Source organism: Cynocephalus volans, chromosome 10 (assembly GCF_027409185.1).
Source record: "Cynocephalus volans isolate mCynVol1 chromosome 10, mCynVol1.pri, whole genome shotgun sequence".
NCBI classification, from domain to species: Eukaryota; Metazoa; Chordata; class Mammalia; order Dermoptera; family Cynocephalidae; genus Cynocephalus; species Cynocephalus volans.
Genome location: NC_084469.1, coordinates 33,843,716 through 33,862,389, shown reverse-complemented (window position 1 = coordinate 33,862,389; position 18,674 = coordinate 33,843,716). Strand labels below are relative to the sequence as shown.

Sequence of the window (18,674 nt, the reverse complement as noted above, 5' to 3'; positions counted from 1 at the left end):
CAGCAGGAAGGTACAGCCAGACCTCCCCAGATTCCCTTTCACCCACCCCCAACCTTTGGGGGAGAAGACAGGAACCAGGCCCCACAAACAGGTGCCTGGCCTCCACAGCCCTGGTCAGATGAACTTCCAGCTGACCCCACACCACCAGACCTCAGTGCTGGAGGCAGAATTTGCTTCTTCATCCCCACCAAATAGTTAGAAAAGGCCACTGTTCCTCAGGATTCAGAGCCATGGGGAGTATGGGCCAAGCCTGGGCATTGCTGCCCAGCACAGCCAAGCAGGCTCTCTAGGGCCATGGGTCTCAACAGGGGGCGATTTTGCCCTCCAGGGGACATTTGGCAATGTCTGGAGACAGTCTGAGTTGTGACAACTGCAGGGAGAGGTGCTATTGGCATCTAGTGGGTAGAGACCAGGGATGCTGCTAAATATTCTACAATGCACAGACAGATCCTAAAACAGAGATTATGCAACCAGAAATGTCAACAGTTCCAAGGCTGAGAAACCCTGCTGTGGGGTGAAGTCAGAATTCCAGCAAAGGCCCCACCAGGAATCTGCAGAGCTGAGAGCTAGGGGCTAAGAATACAGAAGGACTAAGTCCAGGTTATACCAGCATCCAAGGGCATGGCAGGGGAGAATGGACGGATGGTGTGGGAACCAAAGACCCACTCTGTGGGTAGAGGGCGGTTTTACACCTGGGGCATCGTTCTTGCTCTACCTGGAATTTCTAACTCCAAAACCAGGTCATAGGTCAGCTTCTGTGGCAGCTTTGAGAAAGCGTCTCTGAGGGTGGCCTGAGGAACGCTGCCCCCCAGAGGGACCCATGGAGGACTCCCCTCCCCACTGGCCAGGTCTGTCCTCTCTTCCCTGCAGTATGCCTCATCATTCCCCTGGGTGGTTCCCACTTCTTAGTGTCCCCATGTCCTCTCATGTAAATTCCCTCTGGAGTGTGTCTCAGATCTACTCGCTCTCTTATCAGCTCTCATCCTCTCCCGGCTCCAGAACTTCCTACCGACAGTTATAAAGTGTCATGCCAGTCATACCACTCCCTCCCTGCCACACCATCAGTAGCCCCTTTTTACCCACTGAAAAAAGTCTGAACTTTGAGGCAGGTATCCAAGGCCCTCTGCAATTTGTCCCCATTCCCACCTTTCCCACCACCCACTAACCCTGGGCTGCTTTCCCAACACCCTGTCCTGCTCAGCGCTTGCCTTCTCTTGGAATGCACTCACTCCCCTCATCCGCCGCCGACCTTGACACTGCCCCACATGCTCCAGCACCAGCCCTTCCAAAAAGAGACAATACTCTTCGCTTCGAAGCCTCTTTCCAAGCCTCCTTCACCTGCTTTAGGCACTGACCTTGCTCTGCCACATGTCAGAGCTGCCTGGGTTCCCATCTTAGCCCCTCCCCAGCAGTGAGCTCTACCTTTCCAGTGGGGCCAGGTCTCATGCCCCTCTGGGCTTTGCTGGTACCCAACACATGGCTTTACCCATCACAAGTGGCAGCATATGTGTTTTGCAAAATCCCACTAAATGTGTTCTGCCAAGAGCTGCTTTGAATGTTAAAGCTCTAAGTGGTGACACCATTCCTTATAGCTGCAAAATTCTGTGGCTCTTAACAATGGGACTCGAGGAAACACCCATCCTTCTGGCCCCATCCGACAATGCAGAGAAGGCTGGAGAAAGGGGCAAGCATCAGCACGGACCCCAGCGCTGTGTGCTCTGAGGGCAAAGGCCATTTCTGAGAACCCCGGATGCCCTTAACATTGTTCTGACATGAATGATTCACAGCTGCACTAGCCAGAGCTGAGCAGGTAACCCATCCTTGAAATGCATTGCGAAGGAGCCGGACAAGGGGTTAAGGTGCAAAATGGCATAAGAGACCAAGAGCCTGCAGCTATCTTTTGGCAAATGCTCCACTGTGAAATTGTAGCAATCTGGGTTTGTGCCAGTAAATATGAAGAAAGGCTGAAAATAGAAGTTGAAGAGTTTTAAATCTCTAAATTCTTGTCTGTAACCACAAGGCAGAAATCTCTGGGCCCTACGGGCTGCCTGCAGAGTGGTGCCCCAGAATACTAAGATGCTGCCTTAACCCACCCTCCCCCAAAAAAGGATTACAAGGGCAGCTTGGGTCCCACACCCACACTGCTGGTAGGGTGTAAAATGAGTATAACCTTTGTTGTCCAAAATGACAAAGACATGCACTCTGACTTTGTGTCTCCTGCTAATTTATTCCAACAGATTCACTCACACAAAATGACCTACATATGTACAAGGGTAGTCACTGCAGCATTCTTTGTAAAAGCAAAAGACTGAAAACAACCTAAATGCTTAACAGTAGGGTATTGGTTAAATAAATTATAGGACAACATGTAATGGGAAAAATGAATGAGAAAGCATTTTCTGTACTGATATGGAACGATCTCCAAGACAGATCGTCCCGTGGAAAGAGCTCAGAGCAGAATAGTGCGGCAGCTGAGTGTGGTCTGCAGGGTTCATAATGGAACAGGCAAGAATGCAATTGCATGAATATTCATAGAGTCTCTCTGAAAGTGGACATGAGAAGCCAGGACCATGGGCTGCCTCCAAAGAAGGAAACTGGGTAGAAAAGACACAGGAGTGAGAGCAAGACTCTCCACTTTGGTATCTTTTTATTGTATTCCATGTGAACATATCACCCACTTAAAGTGAACCCGAAACACTAAGGGCACATAGCCACAATGGCTGCCTGCTCCCTTTCCTCCAGCTGCTTCTCATCTCTTCTGTCTCCTCCCCACCGTCACCCCAAACGGCTGCAGCATGTAAAGGTCCAGGCTGTGGTGTCAGGAGCTGGGGCTGTGGGGCTTGTCGCTCTGTGCCTGTGTGTGAATGCTCTCGCCTCTAGAAACCTGCATTGCCTTTTGTAGCCAATGGGGATCTGGAAACCTCCCCTGCAGATAACCCGTGGGAAGGCCTGTAGCCCAGAGCCCAGCAGGACTACTCCAAGTGTGCTGACTGAGGGAGGTCTGCCTTCAGCCTGGCCTGGACCAGCCAAGATCTTCTAATTCTAGTCAGGGGTCTCTCTGGGGAACTGCTCTGAGCTGCAGGTGCAAGGGAGTCCCTGAGAGGGTGGTTTGTTCCCTTGTGTGCATGAGCAGGGGCTGGCAGCTGAGCAGGTGTCCGTGCTGCCTCGACCCACAGCTCTGCCCACAAGGGGCAGCGGGAAGAAAAGGTCCCCAGGGACATCTGCAAATCAATAAACTGCCTTCTCAGCTTGCTGCATTGTGTCCCATGAGCCTTGATGCCCAAGACATCCTTGGCAGTGGTTTCAGAAATGCTAGTGATGCAGGAGAGCCCCTTCAGAGGATGCACTTAGGGCAACAGGAAAGAGCACATGAAAGGCTTTGTTCTCCATCCACCCTCCGAGGGAAGCACCCCAGAGAGCTGAGGAGCATGGGAGGCAGAGAGAGGGCAGTGGGGGTGGAGCAGAGGACATGCTCCCTTAGACCCAATCTCATCTGCTCCCACTGAAGCCCACCCCTGCAGCCTTCAAACTGCCAGCAGGCAAGAGAGCTAGGTGAGTTCAAATCCCAGCTCCACCACCTACTGCCTGTGCAGCCTCAAGCAGACTGCTCCAGCTCTCTGCCTCAGTTCCCTCACCTGCAAAATGCAGATAATTATAGTACCTATCCCATAGGGTTGTTATGAGGATTAAATGGGTTAACAAGTGTAAAGTGCTTGGAACGGTACCTGGCATGGAATAAATGACCAATAAATGTTAACTTCTTTTCATCATCATCATCACCTCATCATCACCATCATCACCATCAATATCATCACCGTCACCATCATCACCTCATCATCATCACCACCATCACCTCATCATCACCATCATCATCATCACCGTCATCATCACCATTGTTTTAGTCCATTTTGTGTCGCTATAACAGAATACTTGGAACTGGGTAATTTATAAAGAAAATGAAATCTATTGCTTACACTTTCTGAGGCTGAGAAGTCCAAAGCCCATCTGATGGTGGCAACAGTGACCCAGGGGTCTCACTTTGCAAGATGGTGGAAGCAGAGAGAGCAAGAGAGCAAGACAGACTCTCCTCTTCTTTTAAAGCCCTCAGAACCATGCCCCTGACCACCATTTTAAATCCATTCACTACGTCACGGTCCTATGATCCAATCACCCCTTCAAGCTCCACCTTCCAATTACCAAAATAGGATTTCCCACCCTCTTACCAGTCATAGTGCGGGCTAAGTTTCTAATACATAAAACTTGGGGGATACAGTTCAAGCTTCAGGGAGTTTTGGGGGGACATAATTCAATCCACTACAATAATCATCACCTCAACATTATCACCATCATCATCACCAAGGCCTTCCTCTCCCTTTAGCCCTGTTCTGTCACACTGCCAAGCATCACAGCCACAGAGAGGCTACTGAGCCCTAGTACATCTGGGGCAGCCCAGCCCCCAGCCTACTGATACCTGGGGCATCTTATAGTACCACAGCATCCACCCCAGTCTGGAGACTGTTGGACTCCAGCCCCAAATCTCCAAACTTTTTGGACACAGTCTGACGGATCTCCCCAGCATTGCTTCACACGCTCCCGATCCTGCCTTTTGCAAGTCCCATCTGGCCCTGACCAACTTTCCTTACCCCAGAGCTAGTATATGATACAGGGACAGTGGCCCTGCTTACCCAGCTCAGCCCTTGCACAGAGTCACTCTCCACTCCTCAGCCCGAGCTGAACCAAAAGTACAGGTGTGACTATGGCCCCTGGAGTCAGATTCATGGCTCCACACTGTCAGCACAAATCTCAGAAAATCCATCAGCTATCCCCACGTCCCAAGCCAGCATCTTCTTGCTTCTGAACCAAGTCAACTTAACATTTGACACTTGTGCCAAGAGCTTACATCAGAAAGGCATGCTCCTTTCAGCTTTACAACCTTCGCTGACAATTCCCCACCCAGCCCTGAAGCACCAGCACTGGCTACGGGCTCCCTGTCATAAAGTGCTTGGAACAGTACCATCTCCGTGACATCTGGGATATGGCCACCTCCTTCCCACACCTCCCTCCTCATCTACCACCCAGATGTCAGAGTGGACATCTGCAGCCCAGCACAGGCACCCACCCCCTCTCTGGAGACCACCACACACACTGGATGGTTCAAAGAAAGGGTTGTGACATTATAATTGGTCTTACTTTATGGGAACAAAATCCCGAGCACATCTCCACGGTCACATTAGCCTGTATCAGGGAGTTGGGGAAGGCTTGTGTGATGTTCTCTGGCAGCTGGAAGCACCCACGGTAGGTGGCAGTCCGCCCTGTGGGGAAGGAAATGGGTTTCTGGTGAGAAATGGTGCACCCACGGTTGCTGGTGTCTGTCACAAGGGAAAATACTGGCTTTAGATTCTGAGACAAGTATAAATATACTTAGGAGGGGCAGATTTCAAACCCAGGAGGGCAAACTGCCCTGGACAGGGTGCAGACAAGCCAAGCTCTGGAGAGAGACCAGGCATCAGGACCTTGGTCAGCCAGGGTCACCAATGAAGGCCCACTCGGCTGAAACTGCTGAGCTTAGGCCTTACTTCTCCTGCCAGTTCTGCAGGGATGGCTTCATCTGTTCATCCTTCTCATCTTCCCTTCCACCAAAAAAATTGGGTTGTGCCTTTACTATGTGCCAGATTCCACAGGAGTTGACCCAAGGGGCTGATATTCTAGAAAATTCTGTCCACCCAGAGTGCACATTGAAAGAAAAGTAGACACAGAAGTCTGAAATCCTGCCACATTCCCTCTTGCTGTGCCATCTGAGTCACAACACTGCTTTGCTCCTTAGCAAGGCTTGCCTCTCTCTGATCTTGAACTCCCACCCAAATTCTAAGAATACTCCTCAAGCCCGTGTTACAAAGGAAGCCTCCTGCCATGTTGTTCTCCAGACCTTCTGGTGGAAAAGTCCAGCTCCCTACTTAGCTCCTTTGGTGCTGAACAAACCTTCTGGAATTTTTTCTTTGCTCGTATTTCTTCCAGACTCACCAGTTTCTCTAGATGGCATCATGATTCTCGTTTTGTGCTCCTTTTAACACAGCGTCTCCCAGGGCTCAGCATCTTCCCCAACTCTCTACCTGCCACCTCCTGGTGAGAGCAGAAACCCTCCCACCAGACAGAATCTGCCAAGCAGGACCAAACCCTGGATCTGAAATCCCATCCCAATAGACCACAGCATCAGTGGTCTGGATGGCAGGACATGGGCCTGTTAGGGTGTAGACACAGGAAAGCAGCCTGGTGTGGGGAAAATAGCCCAGACTTAGAGTCTTAAGTGTCTGGGTCCAAGTCCAGGTACTGCCACTGACTAGCTCTGCAACTCTGGAGTGTCACGGACTCAGAGAATCTCTGTTCCCTCACCTCCTTGGGGCCATTTCCTGATGGAGCTGCGTCTCCCCACCACCACGTGCCTCCCCTGCTTCGGTGTGAAGGCTGAGGGTGATGGCTTGTGCTGGGCTCACAAAACTTTCCTGTCCCATGGCATGATTGGGCCCCCAAAGAACAAATATCTAGATGGAGTGGGTGCTGGTTCTCAGCTAGCTCCAAGGGGGTGGGACACACACTGGGGACATAGGGTCAGGGCCACATGGCAAAGGGAGAGTTGGAAGGATAGGGAAGACACAGGAAGACAGAGTGGTCAATGCTGCAGAAAGTCCCGGGCCACAGGAAGGGACAGCAGGGGCTCACTGGGTCCTCCTGGAGGGTGCGTCCGGGTGACCTCTGTGTTCCTTGCATCCAGCCCTGACTCTGACACACAGCAGGTGCCCAATAAAGGCTGAGTAAATGAATGAACTGAATGAGGTAAGCACGTGATGGCACAGAGTAAACTACAACCGGTGAGTGACCCACTGCAGTCCACTCCACACCCTCCTTTGCTCCCCAGGTGACAGCCCATGGGCCACTTAGGGCAGAATGACACCTGCAAGGTGAGGACGTTAATGAAGTTCTCAGGCCTGACCTCTGATTCCAACCAGGGGAGCACACCCACGGGTCTCACTACTTGTGAACTCTCCTTGCTAACCACAGGCTGCAATTTACAATGGTGGTCACCTGGTCACCTTTTGACAGAGATCCTGTCAGCTCATCCCCTCGAGAAGGGAGTGAGAAGGCAAAGGCCAGCCACAAGGGCTCCACACCCTGCCTATTTCAGCACTGACCGTGACAGCAGGCTCAGCCGACGTGACGTGTGGGGCTGCTGCAGTGATCAGAACATTTGTCCCTTAAGCAATGGGCAACGTGGAGCAAAACATCCACGTGTAAGAGTCAGTGACTGGGCAGACAGCAGGGGCTGGTAGGACGTCCCCAAGTCCACATGCAGGCCTAGTCTTACTGGCGGCAGGTATGTTGTTTAAATCCAAAGAAATAAAACATCCAAGAAACCTGCGTGGAGCAGTCTGGACCCCAGGAAGCACATTTGCATGCCCAGGTGACAGGGCAAGACTACATCTGTGCACCACAGCAAATGAGTATCTGTTGAGTTCATGGCCTCATTAGTGAGTCTCTAAGCTAAAGAGTGTGTGGTTGGTGTCTCCATACCTGTCCCCATTGCCACTTCAGGACCCCCTGGCTCCTGGACACATCCTGGCTGAATGCATAAAGCACCTAAGAAGCCCTAGTTGGCCAGGGCTGGACACTGAGCCTGGCACTGTGACCCCATACACAGTGGCCAGCTGCGGCTGGCCTTCAGGCTCACCCATGGTTCTCAGGGATGGGCTTCTGTACTGCTTGGAAAACTCACTCACTGCTAGGAGAACTCTCCCAGAAACCTCTCTGCAGCCTTAGCTTTTGATCTACTACCACGTTTGAATGAATCCAGCAGCTGCTAGGGACCATGGCCAGGGGCGGCTACGTCTGTGAGTCGGTGTACCTGGACGCTGGGCTGGGCCCCCATCACCTACTGTCCCGTGCTTGCCAGTGGTGGGCGATGCTCACGCTCTGACTCCTTCCCACCGGAACCCTCCCAATCCTAGAAAGAATGGGACTAGTTATTTTAAAAGGAGCCCTCTGCTATTAGATTAAGTGGGCCCAGGGCGCATCACCTTGCAATGAGGGCAAACCTGAGTTGGGTCCCTCAGATGTCACCTCTGTGTGACAGCACTTTTAGTTGAAATCCTTGGGAGTCCGGTCTTGCTGTTTGATGTGTCAGCTTACTCTCCCTTATGCTTGAGTATTTCCTCCTAAATTCTGTAATTTTGAATTGTGAGATCAGCACTCAGTGAGAATTCACCTGTGGGAATCTTTCCACCTGGGTTGATGGCACATTTGCCTCTGCCAGCCACCTCCAGATGGCCCAGAGCCAACTTTTACGTTGGAGCTTTAAGGCAGACAATATAAATTTAAACCACAAGATCCAGACAAATGCAAGCCTGTGGTTAAAAATTCTTACGAAGACTTTTTTTCACCCGAAGCTCAGCTCAAAGCAGACAAGCTTTGTTTCTATCTCCCTGAACTAGTGGATGGTATTTCTTTTTTTCAAATAAACTTTCACTAATTCATACTTCAGTGAAATTGAATCCCACTTGATACAGAAGTTTCAGTCCAATCCCTACCCTGACAGGTCCAAGGCCTCCCTTCCTGTCCTGCGTGGACATTAACAACTCAACCTCATGGCCACCAAGAATGGCAACTCCCTCTGCTGAGAGCCAGGGCTGCACGGTGTCACCTCTTGCTCTCCCCAGTGTGCCTCTTCGTTCCCTCTTCACTTCCCAGTCCAGGGATTGGCTCACTTTCCTGCTAATTCAGCTACACATGTGCAATAATGTTTGCTACCCTCTATCCAGTATTCTCAGGGGTTTTATATCTAAAGAACTTTCAGAGTATCTGGTCTGCCCTATAGCTAGAAATCTAGGTCTACCTCTGCAGATCACAAAATAGACTGGGACCTAGAGAGGGGAAGTGAGCTGCCTGAGGCCACACAGCATGTCTGAGGCAGGCCTAGGCCCAGGCCCCCAGCCTCCCAGTCAGTTTCTCTCTCCTGCAGGGGACAGGAAAGATGTGCCTTGGTCATGAACTCAAGCAATTAAACCTTTGACGGACCCTGGCCCCACTCCCACTCTGCCAGGTGCTCATCCAAGGAGGGAGGGCATGGTCTGTCCCATGTGGCTGGGATGAGGAGCTGCGGGTGAGGGGCAGTTGGACTGTGTGGGACAGACAGAGGTCAGGGAGGGGCTCCACACTCACTCTTTCTGGAGCCCGGCTGTAGCTCCTCCACACGGTACACAGAGAGCCGGCCCACGGCCCCGCACACGGAGCCCTTCTCCCCTTTGCACTCGTGGTTACACTCCTCCAGCCCCACGCTCACCGCCGGGAGCCGGTTCCCGCAGTAGCACTCTGCACCAGCCTCCAAGCCGGCATAGACATAGGACCTGCAGGGAGACGGGGCCTGGGTGAGTCTGGACATTGGCCCAGAGTCAGAACTGCAGAAAGGTCTGGGGGCAGGCAATGGCAGCTAGGTCTGGGGCCAGGATGAGGGCTGAACTTGCAGCTGAGTTAGGTCTGGATGAGGAGGCAGGGGCCACAACCCTCAGCATATGGCTGGTCTTAGGCATCAGTCTTCAGCCAGACCCAAGGGTCACCTGCCTAAGTTGAGGAAACGGTCTTTCCTCTGGGATAAATGAATTGAACCAGCCCCCCTCATCACTCTGGTCAGCCCTGAGCTTTGTCCCCTAAGGAGCCATCCATGGTTATAGGTTACAATGGGTCTTAATCACTGTGTGCTGGTAAGCTGATCCTCAGGATGGGATGACGAGAGTCCTGACCTGTAGCACTGGCCAATGACTGTGGTGTCAAGACTGCCACCACAGATGATTTCAAGCTACTGGGCTCACCGCATTTCTAAGAATTTTACGTCTGCCCTTATGAGCCGGCTTGAACTGGCTCCAGCCGCAGTACAACGCCGGCCTGCTGCGCCGGCCACATGACGCTTCGTGTTACCAGAGTGCCTGGTGCCCAGCCCCTGCCTCCACAGCCATTTCTACACCCAGGTATAATACTACAGGCAAAGAAAGATTGGAAATCAACCTGAAACATAAGTACAGAAAATGGTTAATGTTTTCAAACTCCCTTCTCAGTGGATCTAGGTATAAAAAGCCCAGATTGGAAATACAGACATAAGCATCTCGTCCCCATTTGGCCACCTACTAGGTGTAAGACCTCAGACATCACTTACTGTCTCCAGGTCTCAGTTTCCCTAATTGTAGGGAGACTAAAACAAGATTGTCATCCTCAGTTTCAGCTCAGATTGTAAAGTATGTGTAATAGGCACCTTGTCCTTTCTTCAGCCTCAGTTTCTCCAGCTATAAAATGGGGATAATTAATTGCTACCTAGCAGAGGTGATGAGGATTTACATGATTAACAAAGTGAAAGAATCTGAGGTTATAGAAATAAATGAAAATTAAGATCTGCGATTCTGTTTTACCCATCTCCCTCAAGTACACGTGTGCATGTACACACACACACGCACACAGTGAATTGTAACTGCCTTACAGTAGGGACCATTCCCTGGCACACGAGAAGTGTCTGGTAATCACTGGGTGAGCTGGCAGTCTCAGAAAAGGCAAATCTCGTTATAATTACAGGATAGAAATACTTTTCCTAACAGAGCTGGAAAGGTCCAGAAATCTATGTTAAAGCCCTTTATTTTATTTTAAGCAAGTAAGTAAACTGAGACCCAGGGAAGGAAAAGAACTCACCATAGTCACACAGCGAGTCCCTGCTACAGCTGGACTAGCAGCCAGATCTCCAGACACTAGCCCAGTGCCCATGCCATCTGCCAACAAACTTTCTTCCTTCTGGACGCCTAGAATCTGAACAATTGATGCCTAATTACAGTATGACAGCCCACTGGCGGCCAAGCTATCACCTCATTCTGGGACTGTCTGGCCTTACTTCCAGGGAGTCAGCAGTCCACAGTGCAGTGCTTACCGCTCGGCACATGCATCCTGGCAGTGGGAGACAGTCATCTTCCTCAAGTCATAAAACACGGCCCCCTTCAGAATTCTCTCCTGGCTGTTGTCACTGAAGCATCCAACGTACGTGCCTATGGGGAGGGAAGCACAGCCGAGATCAGAGGCCTGGGAGACAAGGGAGGGGTCCTAAGGGGGCTGCCCTTAGGAAAAGCCCAGGGAATCTCTCCTTCCTGGCCAAGGTGGCTCCTAGAAGCTCCAGGCATGAGGGCTGCTGCCCAACCTTCCCCTCAGTGCTGGAGCCAAGGGGGCACCTGGACATGCCCATCTCATTTGCTTCCTGCCCTTTCTCTTAGTTAATGGCCCACTGTCCACCCGAACAGCCCTGCCAGGAACCCAGCATCGGCCTGATCACCACTTTCTCCCACTATCCCCAACTCCCAAGACTGGATGCCTTAGTTACCTCCCATGGACTCCACCCCCTCCTCACCATCTTAGGCTCAGGGAGGCCTCTCTGGCTCACGAATATCTTGAGACACAACTTCTGTTGCCTCGTTGTGCACCAGAGTGAGGAAATTAGTAGAGAAAGTCTGATACTAGCTAATATAAGGAAGATCTTTCAAACAGGGAGAGCTATTTCAAAAAAAAATCTGCTGTCCCAGAAGGGGAGTAAGTTGCATAGCTGGTGTGTGTGAGCAGAGTCCACGGAGTGTGAGAGATGTGTCCTGTGTGGGAATCACTACGACCAAGTGACTGCAAGCTCTCTCCAGTCTGGTCACCTCAGGAAATCTTTGGAAGGCGACAGGGGGGATATGATCACAAAGCAGTGGCAGTGTTGACCCAGCCATGCATGCACTGGGGTAGTCTGCCTCAGCCCTGCCCTGTCACCCAAGGGAGGAGGGCATCTCCCGAAGATGAGTGGAGAAGCCGGAGAGTGCCAGCGCAATGCAAACGCGGCGTCGGGCATGTAAATGTCATGCACGCCGTGGTGTTTTGAAGGAATGGCACACCGGGAATTTGCAAACACACCATCATGCAGTCCCCAAGCTGTGAACACACACCCACAAGAGCTGTGCCGAGATCTGGATCAGGCACCTGTAGCAAAGATGTTGCACGTCTCCCCAAGAATGTCTGCATTTGGCTCCTTGATGCCCATGAAATGTCACCTGTGGCACACCCAGCAGCCTTCACAGAAATTAGGCTGTCTCTGGGAAGTAACATGCCCAAGGCCTCCTGGCAGCCTGCCAGCTCCCAAATGGCTTTTGGCTTTTCAGTGAGGAGTAAAGTCCTGATGGTCTGTGAGTCTGGGAGTCCCCTGAGGGCAGGGAGACTCATTTGTTATTTTTTATTCCTGCCAAGAATCTAGTCCCAAGCAGCAGCTCAGGGTCATCTGCTAAGTGGTTTGGAGGAGGGGGGTCTGACAACCATTCATTTCTGGGCAACTCAGGAGTGACTTGACCTTCTGTGAATGCCACACTTAAATCCACCTCTGAACTTTGCTAAATCACTTCAACTATCCGTGCCTCAGTTTTCCCAACTGTCAGATGGGCAATGCCCACTAATATAGTTTGGATATATCTGTACCCCAAAAGCTCCTGTTGAAATCCGATTCCCAATGTGGCAGTGTTAGGAGGTGTTTGGGTCATGGGGGCGGATCCCTTATGAATAGATTAATGCCCTCCTGGGTGGGGGGAGGTAGTGAGTGAGTTCTCGCTTTATTAGTTCCCGTGAGAGCTGGTTGTTAAAAGGAGCCTGACACCTCCCCTCTCCCTCTCTTGCTCTCTCTCGCCATGTGATCTCCTTGTACCTGCCGGCTGTCTTCCGTGAGAGGAAGCAGCTTGAGGCCCATGCCAGATGCAGATGTCCCTGAATTGTGAGCCAAACAAATCTCTTTTCTTTATAAGTGCCCAGGCTCAGGTGTTCTGTTTCAGCAACACAAAAATGGACTAATACACCCACCCCACCTGCCTCACCTTGCCCAGGCTTGCTTTTCCTGCCCCACATTTGGGCCTTACCTGCTTCTCCCTCATGTCCACCTTTTGCTTCCTACCTGTCCTTGAAGGCTTGGGCCACTGACCCTGTCCACTCCAGCCCCCCACGGTCTGTCCTCTCCCTTGACTCTTATATGTGTCCATGAAAAACTTGTCTGTCAGCCTGACTCTTGTCATTAGCTGTTGTTGTTAACATCTTTTATCTCTGTGTATCCCATCTCTGCAACATGATCAAAGGCTCCTGGAGGGCAGGGGTCACGCCTACAGCCTAGCTGGTGACCTCCCAGTGTCCATCAGGGTTAGGCACAATGTCAGTGTCAACACCTAACCGTGAACAGTGGGTTCCAGCTCCTAAAAACCACACTGATATGCCCTGAGGGTGCCAGGGTAAGAACAGAGAGCCCATAAGCAAGGAGAAGGTGTTCCTATTGACTGCACCAAAGGGCACAGCAGAGGAGAATGACCAAGATGACAGGAGACTGGCCTTCCCGCCAGGACCCAAAGGAGCCAGAAATCCTCATATCAGAGAACACCAGGGCTGAAGCGGGAGCAACAGCCAGTCCCTTCTTCAATGTCTGCCAACACCCAGGCCTCTCAAGCTTCTTTATACAAGTCTGAGGATGACTGCGACCAGCATGCACCACTGCGGGCAGCTTTCACCCAGCTCAGCAAGCACGACTTTCTCTCCCCTGCCTGCCTACTTAGGAAAAGCAAACTAATACTTGAGAAGTTTCTGTGTTGCTCAGCAAAGAAAAATTCCAATACAGCTTCCAATTAAACATCCAAAACACAAGCTCAGAGATTATTAAACATTTATCACTGTAGATGGGAAATTAACTACAAGGCTCTAAAGGTGCCCGGGCTCAAGACTTTCCAAGATGGAGACTGGCTGGTACACACTTCTGGGGGAGTGAACGGAGACAGCCTTTGGAAATGAGCTGATTTAGGTTCAAATCCCAGTTCCACCGCTACCTGGCTGTGCAGCCTGAGCCTCAGCTTCCCCATCTGTACAATGGAGATATGGTGCAAATTCCATGGGGCGGTTGTGAGAATTCTGTAAGATAACACATGTAAAGTACCTGATGCAAGGCTTGACGTGTAGTAGGTGCTCAATAGTGATTGTTTTTATTGTTAATATACTGTTATTAATAATGAAAAATTTTTACTTTACTTCCCTGAAACTCAAATTCTTCATCATTAAAATGGTGATAACACTCCTTACATCATAAGGCTGTTTGAAAATTAAATTAAATGAGCTAACAGATGCACATCTACACAAAACAATGCTTGGCATGTAACAGATGTTCAAATAAATAACAGCTATTATTATTCTGATCCTATACTCTAACCTGGGATGCGTGATGGATGGATCAGTAAATATTAGCTGAATAATTAATACATTAATAAAAGAGATAAAAAATGGTGTCAAGCAGTTAGCTTCTGGTTCTTCTGAAAGCAAGGAGTGGCTACCCATCTCCAGGGGCCCTCTGATGGAACCGACTGGGGCGGAGAAGAAGCCCATGCCTGGCTGGCCCTTGTCGGTGTGTAGCAGGGGCCTGAGATGCAGACAGCCCCTCCGCTGGTAAGGAGGAGGTGAGCTCTTTTTTTTTCTGGAAAATAACAAATGGCTTTTCTAACTCCCCGACAGAGGCGAGAATGTACAGGAGAGAAAGAACTTCTGAGGGATACGCTGGGACACATTCTGAGGCGGATTTATGACTTTCGGCTGAAACAGAGGCATCGCGTTATTGTCTGTGACTCTGCATCTGTTCATTTGCACATCAAAATGGACATGCCGTGTGGCTATTAACGATGGCTTTGAAGATATTGGAATGTCTTTGGAAATTACTATCAATAAAAAACAAACTGGCTATGGAGAAGTTACTATTTTTCCCCTAGTAAACTTACTGACATTTTATTCCATTATGGATGTTGTCCAAGGTATAATGAAATGCTCGGTGATTGATGGAGCCTCCTGCAGCTTCCGCGGCTTGCAGGATCCCCTTTCAGGAGGATGGCGGGCTGCCCGGGCCACGAAGAGATGCCTGCTTTGTCTGCGGCCCCAGCAGCTGTCCCGAGGGCTGGACTGTGGATGACTTTCCACCAGAGAGGTCTGCCTGGCTGTGTAGGACTCACGGAGCCCCATGGGAGGAAGGGGGTCCCCAGAGGGTTTTCAGGCCACTGACCTGCCTTTGTGAATTCTCTGAAGCTCTCCAGCCATGTGATAACACAGCCTGCCCCAAATTGGTTTTTATATTCTGCAGGGAGGGTAAATTCTTCCCTAAATCCTGGGCATATTCAAAATATATCCTGAGGAGTGGGGGTGGGGTGGCAATGACCATTCAGAAGCACTGAAACAGGATCCTGGAGATGCCCCCTGCTGTACCAGGCATTAATTCTTTCCTTGCTGAGTAATGGGGAGGTTTGGGTGGTCACTGGGGAGGCAGCCAGAGTGTAGAGGGCACCCAAGGGGCCCAGAGCAATAAATGTTTCAACAGGCATAAAAGTGTTTTAATATTTTGACTCATAAGACCATACTGGTGTATAAAGTTGAGTATCAGTCCTGCTACATCCAACCACAATCTCTCCAGATTTTACTGAAGCTCCTACATCATGTCCTTAAGTCACTGGAAGTAACTTAAAATAAAGTAAATTGGTATTGTGACATGCATACTCTACATGCAGGGCTGTAGCTGAGTCAACCCGAGGCCTTCCCTTTGCTGGTCAGCTATAAAGGTCACTACTGTCTAATGAGCCCACAAGCCCTTTGCACATGCCTCTGCCATACCTCAGTCATGCTTTACACTAATCATTTTGGTGCGTATCTGACTCCACCACCAGACCGAGCTCCTCAAGGACACAGAAAAGAGCATACATGGAAACTCATATGGTGGATCCTTAGTAAGTGTGAGTTGAGAGAAATGAAGAGAAGAATCGAGGCCAATTTGCCCAAAGTCCGAGAGCTGATAAGGGTCAATACTAAGAGAGGAACCCAGATCTGTTTTCAAAGCTTGTGCTGTTTACATGGCTTCCTCTCAAGAAATTCATATTGACTTCTGCCAGCCATTTACACTTTAGTCTAAATAAGGTGCATGGGTGAAACCCACATAGAGACCTAACTTCTTGATGTAAAATGAGCTACAACACCAATCCCTCATTTATTCCTTCTCACGTGCAAGCCTTGCTGAGGAATCCTACAGCCAAAGGCTATAACCTAGATGATTTCTGAAGAAACTTCCTTCCACAGAGAAAACCCCCCACAGTTCTCCAGTCTTCACTCTACTGGGCTACCAGAGTCATCCTCCTAAGGCAAAGGCAGCTTATGCTCCTTTCTTTTCCCTGGCACTGTCTCTTCATCCTCAAAATAAAACCAAACTCCTAGGCCTGGCACTCACGGCCCTCCCTAACCCAGGTCCAGATGTCCCTCTTGCCTCATGTTCTTTTATATTCTGTCACTTAGCACTCTATGCTCCATCCACACTTTTTATAGTCAAGAGAGCAGTTCCTCTTGAGATGGAGGGTACATGATCAAGCAATGATGACAGGGATGCTGAGAAGCTGATTGAGCTCAATCACCATCCACCAACAACTTCAACGCTTACTGGGTACTCACCAAGCACCAGGGCCCTGCACAGAGAGTCTGCATAACAGTAAAGAGCTCCAACCTGCAGCTGACTGTCCCCATGCTGGAATCCCAGCAATGTGACTATGGTGGATCCTGTCATGCCTCTGCCATGCCTGCCAGGCCTGCCACTTCCAGTTTGCACTCTGAGATGTGTGCTCTCCTCTGGCTCCAGTCCCTAGCTGGACTAACCTCCAGTTGCCCAGTGGTAACCTGCTCGACAACACGCTCTTCACTGGCTGCCTTCCTTTCCCTGTCTCATTTCCTGCTCCCCTACCAGTGTTTCTTGGGATCGCATCTCAAATACAACATGTGCATTTGAATCCTGGTTTCAGGGTTTGCATCTGGGGGACCCAAACTAAGAAAACGACTTGGCAATTTACCTAGCTTCTGCATGCCTCAGCTACTTCACTTGTAAAATGGGATATAACAATAACAGAGATCTACAGGTGCACAGTAAATGTTATGTGAGTTAGCTACTTTCATTGAATATAAAAGCTGCCAGAGTGCCAAATAACATAGAAGGTCCTCTATCCTAGTGGTTCCCAGTTTAAGCATGCATCGGAATCACCTGGAGAAGGTGTTAATACACCAATTGCTGGCCCCTACCTCAGAGCTCCTGCTTCAGTACATCTGGGAGAACCTGAGAATTTGCACTTGTAACAAGTCCCCAGGTGATGCTGCTGCTGCTCTGGGACCCTGTTTTGAGAACCACAGTTCTATATTATCACATTTAATCTTCACAATAACCTTGGGGTGGGTGCCTCTATCTCCATTTCAAATGCAGCTGGAAAACTTAAGTGACATGTCCAAGGTCACTCAACAAGGTTGTGGCTGAGCCAGTATTCAAGCCAAGGTCTGTCTGGACCCAAAGCTGGAGTTCGAGGTGACCTGCCTGCACATCTCAGCCTTGAGCCATGTGCATTTCCAGCTGGTGAGTGAGCAAAACCCCGAAGCACATGTCACATCACAGGCCCTTCTTGTCTCCTGCAGAGCAGAAGGGAAGGAACAGTCAGTGAAGGCCATGAGCTGCCACAGGGCCAGAGAAAGGGGATCCCGAATCTGTGACCCTGAGCACGGCTCCTGAGAGCAGCTCCCAAATGTGCAGCTGAGCACCTACCTTGGCTGTGGGCAGCTGGCCTGGAGGCCTCAGGGCCCAGAGCAGGTGGCCCCTGGGGGTCTCCCACGAAGTGGTGGAACCAGCGGCGCCGAAGCTGGCGCAGCTCTGAGTTGCGGCTCCGGAGCCAGCGGGGTCCAAGTCGGGGCCGAGCCAGGGGGCTGCGCAGCACGTCCACACCAAGCAGCAGCTCTGGGCTGACGCGGGTGTCATGCAGGGCTCTGCTGTCCAGCAGGCCCATGCCCAGTGCCACGGCGGCCACTGGCAAGGCCTGCAGGGGGCCAGGCGCCCGGGGGACCTGTGGGACGGCCACTCGGGCACGCTGCAGCAGCAGCAGGCTGCCGGTCATCAGGTAGGCAGCCGTGAGGAAGAAGAGCAGGAACTGCGTGCAGCGGAGAAACTTCTGGAGTCGAAAGAAAGGTTTGGCCATGCCCCTGGGCGGCAGGGCTCCCAGCTAGAGGCCGGGGACGGCTCCTAGCACCCAGGCGGGAGGGAGGCCAGGGCCTCCGGAGACGTCATCCTCGCATCCTGGCTCCTGGCATGTGCCTGTGCTCTCCGGGGTTACTGCCCCTGCTCCGTCTCCAGCAGGAGTTCAAATGGCTCCATCACATCTCCAGGGGCCAGCTGCAGCTTCTGCCCAGGTGTCACGAATTTCCACATCCCCGAGCTCTACCAACCCTCATGTCCTGGTTTGGAAACCTGGAAAAGTGGAGAAAGAGCACTTAGATGCAATAGGAGGGTCCACTGTCCCTACGCCTCATGCAGGAGCACTAGACAGAGAGCTGGGTTCAAATCCCAGCTCTGCCACTGGCCAGTTGCATGACACTGGGCAAGCTGCTTAACGTTGCTGGGCCTCAGCTTCCTTGAAGAAAACCCCTCCCTTGAGCAGTAGTGAAGACCTAGAGACGACAGCAATAGTGACAAGGTGCAGCAGGAACAGCAGCAACAGCTTTTTACTGAGTCCTTACTATGTGTCAGGCACTCAGCTGAACATTGTATATAGTATGTC

The 18,674-nt window shown here is 51.0% G+C and overlaps 1 protein-coding gene across 1 annotated transcript in view; it reads right to left on the bottom strand.

Annotated features, from left to right (window-relative positions):
- The window catches only part of WSCD1 (WSC domain containing 1), a 33,199-nt gene extending 14,852 nt beyond the window's left edge, over positions 1-18,347 (bottom strand). Inside the window, exons 1-4 of the mRNA XM_063112127.1 lie at positions 17,669-18,347; positions 10,955-11,069; positions 9,211-9,395; positions 5,191-5,312 (exon numbers count right to left, since the gene is read on the bottom strand). Of these exons, the coding sequence (XP_062968197.1) occupies positions 5,191-5,312; positions 9,211-9,395; positions 10,955-11,069; positions 17,669-18,095 (849 nt within the window). The 5' untranslated portion in view covers positions 18,096-18,347. The remainder of the gene's footprint in view (positions 1-5,190; positions 5,313-9,210; positions 9,396-10,954; positions 11,070-17,668) is intronic.
- Between the last annotated feature and the right edge of the window lie 327 nt (positions 18,348-18,674).